The sequence below is a fragment of the Chelonoidis abingdonii genome, chromosome 13, assembly GCF_003597395.2.
Source record: "Chelonoidis abingdonii isolate Lonesome George chromosome 13, CheloAbing_2.0, whole genome shotgun sequence".
Taxonomy (NCBI): domain Eukaryota; kingdom Metazoa; phylum Chordata; order Testudines; family Testudinidae; genus Chelonoidis; species Chelonoidis abingdonii.
The window spans coordinates 7,947,256-7,962,371 of NC_133781.1; the positions used below are offsets into that span (position 1 = coordinate 7,947,256).

Consider the following 15,116-nt stretch of genomic DNA (forward strand, 5'->3'; position numbering starts at 1 on the left):
AGAAACACAGCTCATTAAATGCATCTTGATCAGCAGCAGGCTCCATGCAGGCAAGCTCATCTTTTATTTCCTTGCTGAGACCAAGATGGAATTGGTGTTGCTGGGCTGGCTCATTCCAAGCCATATCCATCATATAGTTCTGTTAAAAGTACCGGGGGTTTGAATCCTGAAGGTCAGTGTAGGCGGTGGGGCCTCAGAAGACCTTCCCACTTGCAGTTCTGTGATCTGTTCCCTCGGGATGTGGTTTTTCACCCAGAGCTGATCCATTGTGGCCTGTAAGGCTTGGTTTTCCACCTGTAGGCAAGTGATCTGCTCCTGGAGGCTCAGTGTACCCTGGGGCACCCCATATCTGTGGATTCCATGCCTAGGAGGAGACTAAAGTGATTTTAGCAAACTGTAATGCCTGGTGGCCAAGGTGGGCCAGAGGGCAGGCCAGAGCAGTAGTCAAGTGTCTGCAGATAGTCTGTTAACCAGGAGGCCATTTGGTATCGGAGAAATTCAAGGCAACACTCAAGAGTTCTCACAGGGATCAGTAGCTGGAAGATACAATCCAAGGGGCTGAGTCAGTGGGTTAGGGAGGCAAGATGAAAAGTCAGGTCAGGTAAGACAGCAAGGCAAGATGGTCTAAACAGCAACCAGTGGGAACATTGTGTTTCTCAGACAGCTTCCACTTCTTGATGGGATCTTTGTGTAGTTCAGGTACCTAGTGATAATGCTGGAATTTGGGGGTGTAACAGTGGTGGGCCTTTTGCACCTAGGTTGTTGGTCAGGGTGTAAGTCAGGGTAGGGGCCAGGCTGCGACAGATGCATCTGGGAGGTGAATGCCTGGCAGCAAGGATGGTGTCACCAGGAAAGCTTTGGCTTCCTAGACCACGGGATGCTGTTCTGGGAAGAAGACTGCTAAGCAGATAAGGAGTCCACCTATCGAGGAAGGGGAAGAGCATATTTGGATACTGAGGGTTGAGTAGGTCCAGAGGCCCCCTGCTGGAGGCCTCGTGGCCCTGCCTCACCCTGCCTCAGAATAAAAACAGTGAGATGTCCTCCAGGCAGCCTACAAGGGCTGCAGAGGAATAGCCAATAAGAGGGGCTGCTGGAGAGACCAGGTAGGAGTCAGAAAGCCCCTATATAAGTCAAGCAGCAGAGTACTCACCTCAGTTGCTGTGTGGAACTCGAGGAATGAAGACCGGATGACTGACTGGAAGAGAAACAGGACCACGGACAGCTCCCTGCAGACGGGACTGAAGCCCAGGGAAGGCTGCTGAAGACCTGTTGCCTGGCTAGTGGGAAGAGCAACAGAACCATAAAGAGGTCAGTGCAGGCAGGCTGAAGCCCAGGGGAACTGAGCACAGGACCTGGCCAGGCCAGCAAGCATGCCAAGATCTGCCCCACTGGTCTGGTTGAAGAATGAGCCCGGAGAGGCCTGCTGAAACACCACCAGCTTCAGGTACTGAGATGGGCCCTGGTTGGGTGGTTGAAGAAGACAGTGCCTCTGGGAGAAGCCGTAGAGCTACGGCACCATACCAGGGCCATGAAAAGAACTTGGCTTTGTACCCTGGAATGGGGGACAGAATGTGTGGCTCAGCCAGAGGGCTGAGCTGCTGAAGATCTGCCAAAAGAACGTTGGCCAGGGGGTGAGGTGCTCACAAGAGGTGAGTGCCACACCGATGTATGACCAAAAACCAAAAATAGACTCACACTCAACCAAGAACAAGGGGACCGTACATGAGAGGTGGGTGGCACCTTGTGAAAAAGAACTGTATATGCAGGCACTGTTCGCCAGAGAAAGGGAGCACAAGCGAGAGTTCAGGTGATGACCCCATTACAGATACAGACTGGCTAACTGAGTGATGAGGGCTTTAAACTAGGTTCAATGGGGGCAGTGACAAAAACCCACAGGTAAGTCAAAAACATGGAGACCTGGGAGAAGGGTCAAAATCTTGGGGGAGCATGAGCTGTTATAGTAGGGATAAGGGAAAGACCAGAGAGAACATTCGGGATGGGGGCCATTATCTTAGATGTCTGTATACTAATGTGAGAGGTATGGGGAATAAGTAGAAAAAACGTGAAATGCTGGTTATTAAACACAGCTATGACATAGTTTACATTACAAAAACTTGATGGGATAATACACATGACTGGAATATTGGTATGGAAGGGTACAGCTTGCTCAGGGGGGAAAGGTAGGGAAGAAAGGGAGGATGTGGTGCCTTATGTATCAAAGCTGTGTACACACTTGGAATGAGATTGAGCAGGAGAGAGGAGACAGAGTTGTTGAAAGTCTCTGGTAAGGATAAAAGGGGGAAAAAAACAAGTGTGATGTCATAGTAAGAGTCTACTACAGTCCACCTAATTAGGAAGAAGAGGTGGATGAGGCTATTTTTAAAAGAACTGACAAAACCTACCAAATCACAGGACTTGGTGGTGATGGGGTCTGTTGGGAAAATAATACAGCAGGGCACAGATTATCCAAAAAGTTCTTGGAGTCTATTGAAGACAATTTTTTATTTCAGAAGGTGGAAAAAAGCTTCTAAGGGAGAGGCTGTTCTAGATTTGATTTTGACAAATAGAGAGGTACTGGTTGAGAATTTGGGAGTGGAAGGAACCTTGGGTGAAAGTGATCATGAAATGACGAGTTCATCATTCTAAGGAATGGTAGGAGTCAGTTTGGGCAGTTTTTCAAACAGACATTATTAAAGGCACAAGAACAAATTATCCCACTGCATAGGAAAGATAAGAAGTATGGCAAGAGACCAACCTGGCTAACCAGGAAATCTTCAATGATCTGAAACTCAAAAAAGACTCCTACAAGAAGTGGAAATTAGGTCAAATTACAAAGGATGAATATAAACAAATAAGTATGTAGGAACAAAATTAAAAAGGCAAGGGCACAAACTGAGATTAAAGTAGCTAGAGATGTAAAAGTAACAAGAAAACATTCTATGAATACATTAGATGCAAGAGGGACACCAAGGACAGGGTAGGCCCAGTACTCAATTGGGAGGTAGAGGGAACTAACAGAAAATGTGGAAATGGCAGAAGTGCTAAATGACTTTTTTTGTTTCAGTTTTCACCAAAAAAGTTAGTAGTGATCAGATGTCTAACATACTGAATACCAGTGAAAATGAGGTACGATCAGAGGCTAAAATAGGGAAAGAACAAGTGAAAAATACTTAGACAAGTTAAATGTCTTCAAGTCACCAGGGCTTAATAAAATACGTCCTAGAATAGTCAAGGAGGTGACTGAACAGATATCTGAGCTAGTAGAGATTATCTTAGAAAAGTCATGACAGACAGATTCTAGAGGACTGGAAAAGGGCAAATATAATACCCCTCTATAAAAAGGAAAAAAAGGACAACCTGGGAAATTACAGATGAGTCAGCTTAACTTCAGTACCTGGAAAGATATTGGAGGAAATAATTAAGCCATCAGTTTGCAGACATGTAGAAGATAATAACGTGATAAGTAACAGTCAGCATGGATTTGTCAAGAACAAATCATGACAAACCAACCTGATAGCTTTCTTTGACAGGATAACAAGCCTTGTGGCTGTGGCAGGGGTAGTGGTAGATGATATATCTTGACTTTAGTAAGGCTTTTGATACTATCTCTCATGACCTCCTCATAAACAAACTGGGGAAATACAACCTAGGTGGAACTACTATAAAGTGGATGCATAACTGGTTGGAAAACTGTCCCAGTAGATTAGTTATCAGTGGTTCACAATCAAGCTGGAAAGGCATATTGAGTGTGGTCCCCCAGGGATCTGTTTTGGGTCTGGTTCTGTTCAATATTTTCATTAATGATTTAGAAAATTGCATAGCGAGCACACTTTTAAAGTTTGTAGCTGATTCCAAGCTGGGAGGGACAGCTGGACCATGTGCTTGTGTCCCTTACCATCTTAGCTAATAGCCATTGATGGACCCATCTGACTGAAATGTTCTGTGCTGCATGGGAACATTTAGTTATTCATTTTAACCTGTTAACTGAAAGAATTTTTATATCTGATGGAACTGTTCCTATTGGCAGACTGATACTGGTCTCCATCTTACGGTTAGCTGCTGGGCAGATCAGAGTTGAACCTCTGAAGTGGTGACTTCCTGCCTGGCTGGCAGCATAGAAATATGGCTCCTCCAGATGCTTCCATGCCTCTTACAGTGATTCCTGAAGACTTTGTGCGTCAAACAAGTCTTTGTGCTCTCCAAACAAGGACATAACCTGCCCAGACTGGGGAGTTATTTCTAACCCACCATCACAAATATGGATTCTGCTGTCTTGGGATTTGTTGATGCAAAGGTCATGTCCATTTTCTAGAAATATTAATCCACTCTCTAGATGGAGGGAATGGTGCAAAATGTCACAATGTAGGCAGGCACACCAGATGTAGGGGCTTTTTAAGGGTGCGTGATGGGCAGATTAATCTAATTTCCTAAGGTTTTAAAATAAGAAATACATGTGACAGGTTGGATCACAGAAACCCCCTTGGGAACTGCCAGCTGATGTGCCAAGACTACTTCTGCCCAGTCAGATTCTATACCTCACCACTGTAGAATATACTGTAACATCTTTATAGAAGCCATTCTCATTTTGTTGTGAGCACGCCTATGTGGTACTTGGAATCAGTGCAATATTTTAATCAAGTATCATTATTTGAATTTTGAGTTGTACGCTAAATATGTTTGTAATTGTAATTGGCTTCATTATTATACAAAGATTAATATAAATGTTAATGAAATTACCTGGGATGATGAGTATGATCTGTTCAGTGGGTTACCAACCCAAAGTCTTTCAGGTGGGGTTACAGATCCACATGATATCCATAAGTGCTGATTCTACAGTATGATCTTCAATTTGTACTAAGCCATTTAGCAAGACAGTTGTATCAACCAGGCAAGGTACTAACAAACTTCAACAGGACTTTATTTTTAAAGTGGAAACCTCTTTACCAAGCTGCTGCTGCACCCTCTGTAACTCTCACTCTGCCTCCTCAACTTCTCCCCCCTCCTTCCTGTTTTCTGTCCTTTCAGACTCCCAACAGCCAGTGCTCCCAGTTCTAATAATTACAAGCAACATCTAAACACCACAAGCTCGTAATTGGCAATTCACAGGAAAAGGCTCAGGTGCACATGCTATGTCAGCTAAGCTTGGTAATAACTTTGCCAACAAGATCTCTCTGCTCCAGTCTGTGTAAGCAGGCGGGGAGGGAGCTGAGACATTTGGCTTAACACACCCAGCTGGGGCCAAGATTTGCCCCTTTCTGGATATCTGCTCTTAAACATGAAAGACAGGCAGAGCTGGAAAGCCACACTTTTAGAAGGATGACAAACTCTAGAAGGATCAAAAGTTCCATGGAGATTCTGTTCGCAGTCCGTCAGAAGGTTAACACATCCCAGATTCCAGAGCTATGTGCTATCAGCTCAAGATTAGCATTTATCTCAAGTGTAATTGAGTCACCTGCTGCACAAGCTCCCCCTCACGACCTTGGATGGCTCTATGGTGCCCTGCCTTAATTTCACCGTCTGTTCAGGGCACTTTAGTCACTCCATACAGTTGAAACATTCAAAGTGTTCCCCTTCTGGGGTCCAAATTATTAAATCTTGCAGAGTCTCTCAAAATAAAACTCAAACAACAGTCTTCACTCCAGTCCCAAGCTGAGCCCAGCCCTTCCTTCCTGAAGATCTGCCTTCCTGCTCTCCCAGCAATAACAGTAACTCCCCAGCCTTCTTGACTGGAGTTAAGCCTTCTGGTCCTGGAGAGGACCCAAGCCCTTGTCTGCCTTCTTCAGCAGCCTCCTTTCCCTTTGTGTCTTCTCTCCTGCTGACACAGGGCCTTGCAGGAGAACTCACTTTCTGCAGTGTCTGCAGACATCTACTAACACGCACCTTTTCTTTCTAGGCCTCTTCCTTATCTATCTTAGATCTGATTCAGCCACCTGACCCATCTGTCACATGACATAATTCATTGTTACTCATCCTCCCCATCTGGGAAGAAGAGCTAAACTTATCACAAGTGGGACTGAGGAGCAACTCCCCTTAAGGGGCCAGAAACCCTGTGACACCAAAGTATGGACACTGGACAAATAGCAGATTGTATGTTATGGAGGTGCTGGTCATAGCCACAGAGTGTTAAGAATGATCAGTTTTGTTCTTGAAGCAAGAATTCAGCTTATTATATATGAAGAATACAGCATATCCTCAAATGTACACCGCTTTCTCTCCCCCTCCTCTCCCTGAAGCAGGGAAAGTGGCACTGGATCACCTCACCCACAGAAGTGGCAGGAGGGGGCCTCTTCAGTACTTACCCCAACAGCTGGAGTGTAACTGCTTGGGTGGGTACATGGGCAGGACCTGCCACATACAGAGTCCTCTGCAGAGGAGGTGTTGGCAGGGCAGCAGGTCATTTGGGGTGGCACAGTTCTTGCCTTTCTGAGCTATAGTTTCAGGTAATCTGCAGACTCGGGCAAATACCCCTGAACTGATTACACTCAGGGCATGTTTTCAGGATTTCAGGATTTTCTTTTCAACCACGAGAACTAGTGACTCCCTTTAAAATAGAACCCCAGGTTCTGATGTAATCGCATGACTCCAGGAAATGAGGCCTGAGAGATGGGCCTATAATGCCTGTGCCTTAATCCCATTCTGGAGTTAAGGGTAAATTTAAAAGCAATCCAGACATGTTAGGTGATGGAAATACAAAGTTCACACACACTACCACAGCCTTAACTTCGCCCTTGAGTGGCAACGTGCAATGACCATATGATGGCAACATTGTGGTCTCAGGTCAGATGAATTTTATGGATAATTTTTCATTCTTGAATTTTTTTTTATTAAATGGAGATATCCATACAAATGTACTAACAGCCTCAATCCTGGAGTCCTTACTTCCTAACTCCTTACTCAGGCTTTGCTGGGAGTTTCATGATGAGGTCCATCACTCCTACAACACGCACTACTGGCCAGCTAAAATGGCAGCAGATGGTAGCCTAGAAAGGGGATGCGCATGAGCTGAAGGAGGTGTTTGTACAGGGTCACGTAAATTAATGATGCTATGCACACTTTAATCCCAATATAACAGTAATAACTTAGTCAAGGGGAGAAAGTGGTGAAGGTTTTGAAGGAAGACAGGGGCATAAGGTGCAGTGAGCTTGTCAGCCTCTATAAAAGTAACGAGGATGATTAAAATGTACCTCTTGTCTTGAGTGCTGATTGAAGTTTGACAAACGCATCATGTCTTTATTTTTACCTTCATTAGTTTTGTACTCCTGAGCTGAATAATTCAGGTAGTGCAGCTAAACAAAAACAACACCTCTGGCAAATGAATAATACAAAACAAAACCTAGTCTGGGAAGATGGCAAATAATCCATCATTCTGTAATCCTTCTAGTTAACATTATTCAAATGGAATAGTTCATTTGCGAATGTGTCAGCTTCCAGCACGACCCAATTTATCAATCTTAGCTGGGCATAGGCATGGCTTTACCATCCTCCGTGGAGCAGTGTATCTCGGGCTCTGAGGACGCTAGCTTCCCTGAGGAGCCATGAGCAAACCCACAGCAAATGGAGGAGAGAAATGGGAAAAATACATTTACACTCAAGAAAAAAGACCTTTCTAATGCGTATGGAAGGTATAAGGCCATAGAGTTTAAGACCAGAAGGGGTCATCAGACCATCTAGTCAGACCTCTTGATATTGTAGGCCACCACCACCACCCAGCACCTGCTAAATTCAAGACTAAATTTTTTAACTGAGATTAGACCAAAGTATTACAGCCCCTGGGAGACTACACAGGCACAGAATAGAAGGGATTGAGTGCCCAGTGCCCAAGATAGCAATGCAGTGGTAAGAAGAGCCTGATAATATCCAAGCTAGTTAAGTTGGATATCAAACACTGAACATTAACTCAGCAGTTCTGCGTTTGCCAAGCTCTAAAAGTTCAAACAAGGACCGTAATGAACTGACTGCATGTTCTTCCCTCAAGCACTGCTCTAAACACATCATGGGATGCTAAGCTTGTGGGGAGTCTTTACCTTATTTCCAGTGGGGAGGCCTGCATCTCAGGCTGATTGGTGGAGTAATACTACGACACACTTGGAGAATTCATAGCTTGGACGACTAGTTACGTGCAGAGCTTGAACCTTTAGAACTTTGGAATAGAAATGAACATTCCCAGACCGCAGATATAATCCTGCTGCTGCCACTGAAATAATTTGATTTGCCATTGGCTTCAGTTACAACTAGCCAGGACTCTGTAAGTTTTCACAGACTGCGCTGTGTGCTACCCTTGACACTCAGAAAGAATTACTTCTCAACATTCACAAAACTGCCAGTTTTTCTTCCTTAAAGTCAGCCTTTGCCAAGATGACTATACATTACTACTGTCTGGCATTGGCTAGCCTGGTGGCCACCTGTGACCACTAGCAACACTGTTATGAGCAATTTATGCAAACACATCTGTGTCCACCGTCATCTTGTCCTCCTCATCTGCCTGTTTATTCATCTATCATGCACTGTTTAAATCTTAGACTGGGAACTCTCTGGGACTGTTTGTGTTACCCATTCATACAGGATCTATTACTAAAGTGAGACACTTAGGCACAATAATAACAATAATGATGAACAATGTAAGGCTATTTTTAGTCACCTGACAAGTTACTGGACTGGAGTGAGTGAGCAGAATTTTGCAAGGTTAAATAAAACAAATGTAAAGCCTATAAATTACATACATATATTTGTGTTGCTTGTTACTTTCTCCTCACCTTTGTGTATTGGATCTTTCCTTAAATGTAATCATAGGGACCACAATGCTCTGTGCTGAGAACCTCTGCTTCTCCCTTATAGTTACTCCAAAAAACTGTTCAAAGGTGCTCAGCATAAAATAGTGACACTGCAGGAGCAATCTCATGTTAAAAACAGTATACTTTATAAAAACACATCTCACAAATAATACCCTAGATTGTTCAAACTGCTAGGGTGTTTAAAATCTCCCTTACTTTCACAGTGTTGCTAATTCTCACAATCCTGTCATGAGTCTTGTGGCATTTGGGGTGTTTCTTAAAGCTGCAGAGGCTGGAAGCCTGGGATTAGGTGACACTCTCAGCTTTCTCTTTCTTTTTTTTTCCCCAGTGGAAGTTTCTAGTGCTCAAGGTTAGGGAGAAAAGCTTGAAAATTTGAAACCAAGTGGACCCGAAGGGCTCAAAAAGCAGAAGGCATATAAGAAGACATTTTATTATTATTTTTTAAAACCTCATTTTTAAACAGTCTCAGGATTTTGGGGGGCCCAATTCATGATTTTTAAACACTTGGGGATGGCAAGCAGTTTGCTGTTGATCCTATTTTACTTGTTTCTATTATTAACCTCAGGGTGGGACACAGAAAATAGACTTGTCACTTTCACTTTCAGATTCTGATGCAATAAAACAATGCTGCAGTGTCTGGGTTGACAGTATACAGGGGGAGGGTTATTTGGGTTGTTTTTTAAACTATTTCCATTAAAACTAAAGATTAAAAAAAAATCCATAGACCTATTTCTACTTGTCTTAGGTTGTGTAAAATCTCATTTTAGCAACACTTACATTTTGGGGCAGATTTGACCTGATAGTGTCCTTAAAAATGACTGCATTCAGTGATAAGAATAAGTATTCTCTCCAATAAATACACTTCTGTAGGCTTTTGTGTATCTGGCACTGGAAGATAAGTTCTATAAAGTAACAGCGACACCAAACCTTTGAAATTGTTCTTGTGCTTAAAACATTCAATCCATTCCCTAGGGGCAGCAGCCCAATGAGTCATTGTGTGTTGCTGCCCCATCTGCCTGGAGCTTCTCCTCATCCCTTTGAGAGACACTCTCACATCCTCATCTCTCTGTAAAGCTCTCCCTTTCTCTGTGCCCTCAGATCGACTCTCTACGATACTGCAGATAAAGGACACAATGTAAATATGAACCAAATTGAATTGTGATGGCAAATGGTAATTCTGTCTCTAAGGAAAAGGTTAGCATGCCCCTTGTATTTGCTACAGCGAGGGCAGGGGAGGATTTTATTTTGCATATGTGAATATGTGAAATTCACAGACCTAGAGCCTCGCCCCATCAGGGTTTGGACCCATTCATGATTCGTATGTGAGACTTCTGATGAAAACAAAAGCAATACAGCAAGTTGTGCTGGTAATTCAGTGGGTGGAATTCTTCTCTCTGAGATAACACTGATGCGGTGCTTCTAGAGTGACCAGATGTCCCGATTTTATAGGGACAGTCTGATTTTTGGGTCTTTTTCTTATATATTACCCCCCACTCCCTGCCTCGATTTTTCACATTTGTTCTCTGGTCACCCTAGGTGCGTCTTTGCACTGCTAGTGGCCATGTGCTGCTCTAGGGGCCACCTTTTGAGTGAGACACAATTCAGGGCCTTCATACTTGCAACCGTTAACAATGCTCTGGCACCTTTGCAAGAGAAGGAGCAATAGCCCTGGTGTCTTCCTGGCTACATCCCAACTTGGTTAATACATTCTGTCCTCTCCATTGCCTCAACGACTTAATTGGAGAAGTTATTCTCCACTTCCCCTCCTCAATGCTGTCATGGTGTGTTGCTGCAGAATGGCTGCATTTCACAGCTTGGGGAGTGGTGCCTTTGTGTGTGCTCATCAGCACTATTTTTGAGCTTCTACCTTCTGGGAAGAGTAATGTATTATGGCTGTTCGAAGCACTTAGATGTGATGAGCACCAACATGAGAAGCTGGACAGGCAAAGAGAGAGTGTGTATGTGGGGAGAGATAGCAAGTGTGTATGGGGGTGGAAAAAAATGGATTTATTCTGAACTTCCCCATAGTTCAGGGGTGTCCAGAATTTGTTTTGAGCTGATACGTAATATACTTTGCATTTACAGAGTTAATTTCATCCTACGGGACCCTATGGTTCTATGATTCTAAGGATCTCATGCACCCTATACATATTAATTGGGGCCCTGATTCAGGACAATGCTTAACCATAGGTTTAAGTCCCGTTACCCTTAAAGTTAAGTACATGCTCAAGTGCTGTCATGAATAGGATGCCTTCCTGAATCCGGGCCTAATTCAGTAAGCCTCACAACACCCCTCTGAGATATAATACTGTATTCTTCACCTTGTACAGATGGCTTCACTGAGCCATAGAGAGGCTAGATGACTGACAACAAGGAAGTGAGCCAACTGGGAATAGAATGCAGGAGTCTGGCTTCTTGGCTTCTGCTTTAACCACTCCAACACAGCAAAACTGTAGCAGCTAGTAGCTGTCAGAAATGCTTCCCAGGGGCACGTTGTGTTTCTGTCCTAAATGGAGTTCACTGAACTTTTCCAGAGCCTGTCATCTATGAAGGAATTCCGGAACCTGGATCGGGATATTGAGGGATCTGCCAAACGCTGGAAAAAATTTGTAGAATCTGAATGCCCTGAAAAGGAGAAGTTCCCTCAGGAATGGAAGAGCAAGTCAGCTCTGCAGCGTCTGTGCATGTTGAGAGCCATCCGGCCTGATCGCATGACTTATGCTGTTCGGTAAGGGTACCCAGTGGCCATCCTTGTTATGCTCATTTGGGGGTGGAGGGTGAGGAGACTGTTTAATGGTGTGCTCAAGAAAGCAGAGCTGATTCAGAAAATGTGTTCACATTATTTAACCTTAATGTATGAATCTCACACAATCTTCTTCTAAAAGATTCTTGTTAATGGCCCTAAATGAATCATCTCTAACTGCAGTGCAATGCACCCACTCCACTTAATCAGGACCCTCTTAATCAGGAAACTCGTTTCATCAGGATGACTGCCAGGGAACCTAATCATACGTAATAGCAGCTTAAATAAAACTGTATGAAGAGCAGACATATATGGTCAAAAATTGGATGATATCAAATGGGAATTGTGCAGCTTTTTGTACATAAATGGTCCTTTATTCCTAAATCTTTAGAGAAGCTTTCCCACTTCACAATAAATTCTCCAGCAATGAATGAAAAAAACACCCACAGAATCTGAGATGAACAGATTAAGCTGTATGGAACCTCTTGTTGAACAGACATGATTTCATTATAATACCTCTGCTTTATTATACATGAAAAATAAAGCACAGCTGCAGCAGAATACTTCACAATTATTATTGTTTGTGTCAGTGCCTTGCTGTTTACAAAATCAAATCAAACAGAAAACTCGCCTATTTTCTTATTAATGGATTTGTCTTACTGCTTTGAATAGGCAGCAGTCTCACTACAGTTACTATGACTGGCTGTGGGATACTATCTACCATAATTACTCAAGTTTTGCTTTACAAACTGTAGATTCAAGAAGAGAAACAAGAACAGGCTGTGACTTCCACAGCAATTGCCCCTTTCATCCTAGCATGCTCTGGTTTTACACATCAGTCCCTGTCTGTAATGGTTAAGAATAACTAACTCTAGCAGAATCAAACTGTATAATTCATTGTAACTGATACTAGTTACTAAATTGTTTATAGCTGATATTCCTTAGATGCTGGAGTAAACAGATGTCTTATAGATTGGGTTAATGGTGGAGAAAAAAACGCACGTCATGCTGGTTCTAAAAGTTGTGGTTATAAGCTACACCTCTACCCTGATATAACGTGACCCGATATAACACAAATTCGGATATAACATGGTAATGTAGCGCTCCATGGGGGTGTTGGGGGGGAGGCTGCGCACTCCAGCGGATCAGAGCAAGTTTGATATAATGCGGTTTCACCTATAACACGGTAAGATTTTTTGGCTCCTGAGGACAATGTTATATCGGGGTAGAGGTGTATGTAGTGCAGGCAAATAGGCAAACTTCAGGCAGACAACACAGAACAGATGTTCCTGGAAAAACTAAAGGTGTTTCACTCATCAGGACTTGTTCCATGTATATTGTTCTTGTCTTCCAACTTCTGGCATTTCTGTAAGACGTTAGTCTTTTACTGAAAAGATTATTGAATAGCTTTATACAGCTACACAATCCTATATATGCGTATGTATAGGTTGAGGTCCACATTGTAACTTGCTCTGTGCAGGAACTAGATCTCTATTTGTGCTTGTGCTCCAAGATCTTGACTGAGGCCTTTGGGAGATTCCACAGTCGAATTCTAACCCACCCTTTTTTCACCATTGCTCACAACTTTCTCAAATTCCTTTTGGGCTGGATTTTCCTGCCTTGTCTCATCCCCAATGTAACTTTTTTTCTTGAAAGCTTTACATCAGCTAAGCTGTGTCTGAGTTTATGTGAATAGGTATTATGTTTTACTAGTCTTCCCCTGTTCATTCCAACTGAAATATTTGTACTCACATTACTCAAAAATGGCTGAACCTAGAAATATGAAGTTTAGCTTCTGGTGACAGTACTCCTTGATGATAAGGAAAAAAAATCCAAGGTGGAAGAAATCAGCTGAGTATTTGTACAGTTCTGGGCATGTAAAATTAACATGTTAATGTAAATGCATTAGAACGTTATACTTATCATGGAGCTGTTTTAGAGCATTGGCCATGCACAATAAGGATAATTCATGATGCCTTCACTAAAGACTTCCATATTATAGATGCTTGACTGTAGAGCTGCCTAAAATAACCAAGGACATTACATACAAAATGAACATGAAGCCAGTGTACTGCTAATGCTCAACATTTTCAAACCTGGATACCCAAAATTAGGCTCCTGAATCCACACTTAGGTAGCTAGAGAGAAGTGGCCTGACTCCAGAGGCTGAGACACCCTACCCTCCTGGAAGTCAGCCATGTTTTTTCTAGAGAAGCCGTTCCTCTCTCCTCAAGGTAAACACTCTGCATACTCAGTATGAGAGCACCCAAGAGCTACCTAACTGCTCCAGAAAGGATCCAGTTCTCACCTGGCTCACACATCTGCATCCCTACACCGTCTAGATCAACCACTCAGACCTACACTTCTCATGTATTTCTCTTTATATCTGCGTTTGCTGAAAAGATTGCAGAATGTTTGAGTGGGGATTATATGTATTCCACAACAAGTGGGCAGTTTTGTGCTTCCCATTACATCCATGATTACTAATTATTGGAGGTATTTCTGTTATTTGTCTGTGCATCTAACTGCCTGTTCTTTTGTTCAAGCATTTGTCCACCTGGATCTGACTCTTGGTATGTGCATGTGCGTCTGGAATCTTTTTGCCAGCTGTGCCCACTGGGGCTGCACCTGCGCCCAGCATGCCCTCCTTGCCCGTACAGAGTTAAACTTCAGGGCTATTGTGTAACACCTTGAGAAGTATGTGTTAATTGTTCCCAGTCAACTTCAAAGAGAGCGGTACTATACACTTTCTGAGTAAATCAAACCTTAATGCAAAGGAAAAATCATATAAATTTTAAACATGGTAAATAGTATTTCTAATACTACAAATAACTTTTAAACAAAAGTTATTAGACAGTAAATCTACTCATGTTCCTCATACAGACTTTCCCTGCTGTTACATATATTCACACATAAAGTTCCAGCATCTATACTTCTGTACTTCAACACACATCAAAACACATTCCCCTATGATCTTCTCTCAGAGATGATTTCTCAGTCTTTGTAGTATGATCAGAATATGTCATGTGTGTCACCTGGACTTTTCAGTCCTTTCAAACACTTCACAAACTTGTCAGCAAACACACAGTCTGGGGATCTCCCCAGCTAGTGGCATTCTAGCCCTTGAGCTAAGAGCTGCTGGTCCCCTCAGTTGCTGGTGAAATAGAAATCTGTAGCCTGTATTCAATGTGGAGCAGGGATTGGGCATGTAAAATATTCATTCCCTGTATCTCTAAAAGGCTATCAGTCTGGGGCCCTATATTTTCCTCATTAGTCTAGCTAAGTCAGGTAAGAATTTACAGACCCTCACCTCATAGCTCTGGCCCATTCTCTTTAGCTTAGACAGGACCCTATTTTAAAGCAGTTCTGTGATAACTTGATATCTTTCTTTGATGAGACTACAAATTTGGTTGATGAATGTAATAGTGTTGATGCAATATACTTAGGCCACGTCTACACTACGGGATAATATCGAATTAGCTAAAATCAGTTTCTTAAAACTGATATTATAAAGTCGAGTGTGCGCGTCCACACTAGGCACGTTAATTCGATAGTGTGCGTCCATGGTCCAAGGCTAGCGT

The 15,116-nt window shown here is 42.9% G+C and overlaps 1 protein-coding gene across 5 annotated transcripts in view; it reads left to right on the plus strand.

Moving 5' to 3' along the window:
• The window catches only part of DNAH9 (dynein axonemal heavy chain 9), a 396,459-nt gene that overhangs the window by 310,066 nt on the left and 71,277 nt on the right, over window positions 1–15,116 (plus strand). For all 5 annotated transcript variants that reach the window (XM_075071725.1, XM_032803600.2, XM_032803609.2 and 2 more), the window contains one exon: window positions 11,327–11,520. In XM_075071725.1, coding sequence (XP_074927826.1) covers window positions 11,327–11,520 — 194 coding nt within the window. The remainder of the gene's footprint in view (window positions 1–11,326; window positions 11,521–15,116) is intronic.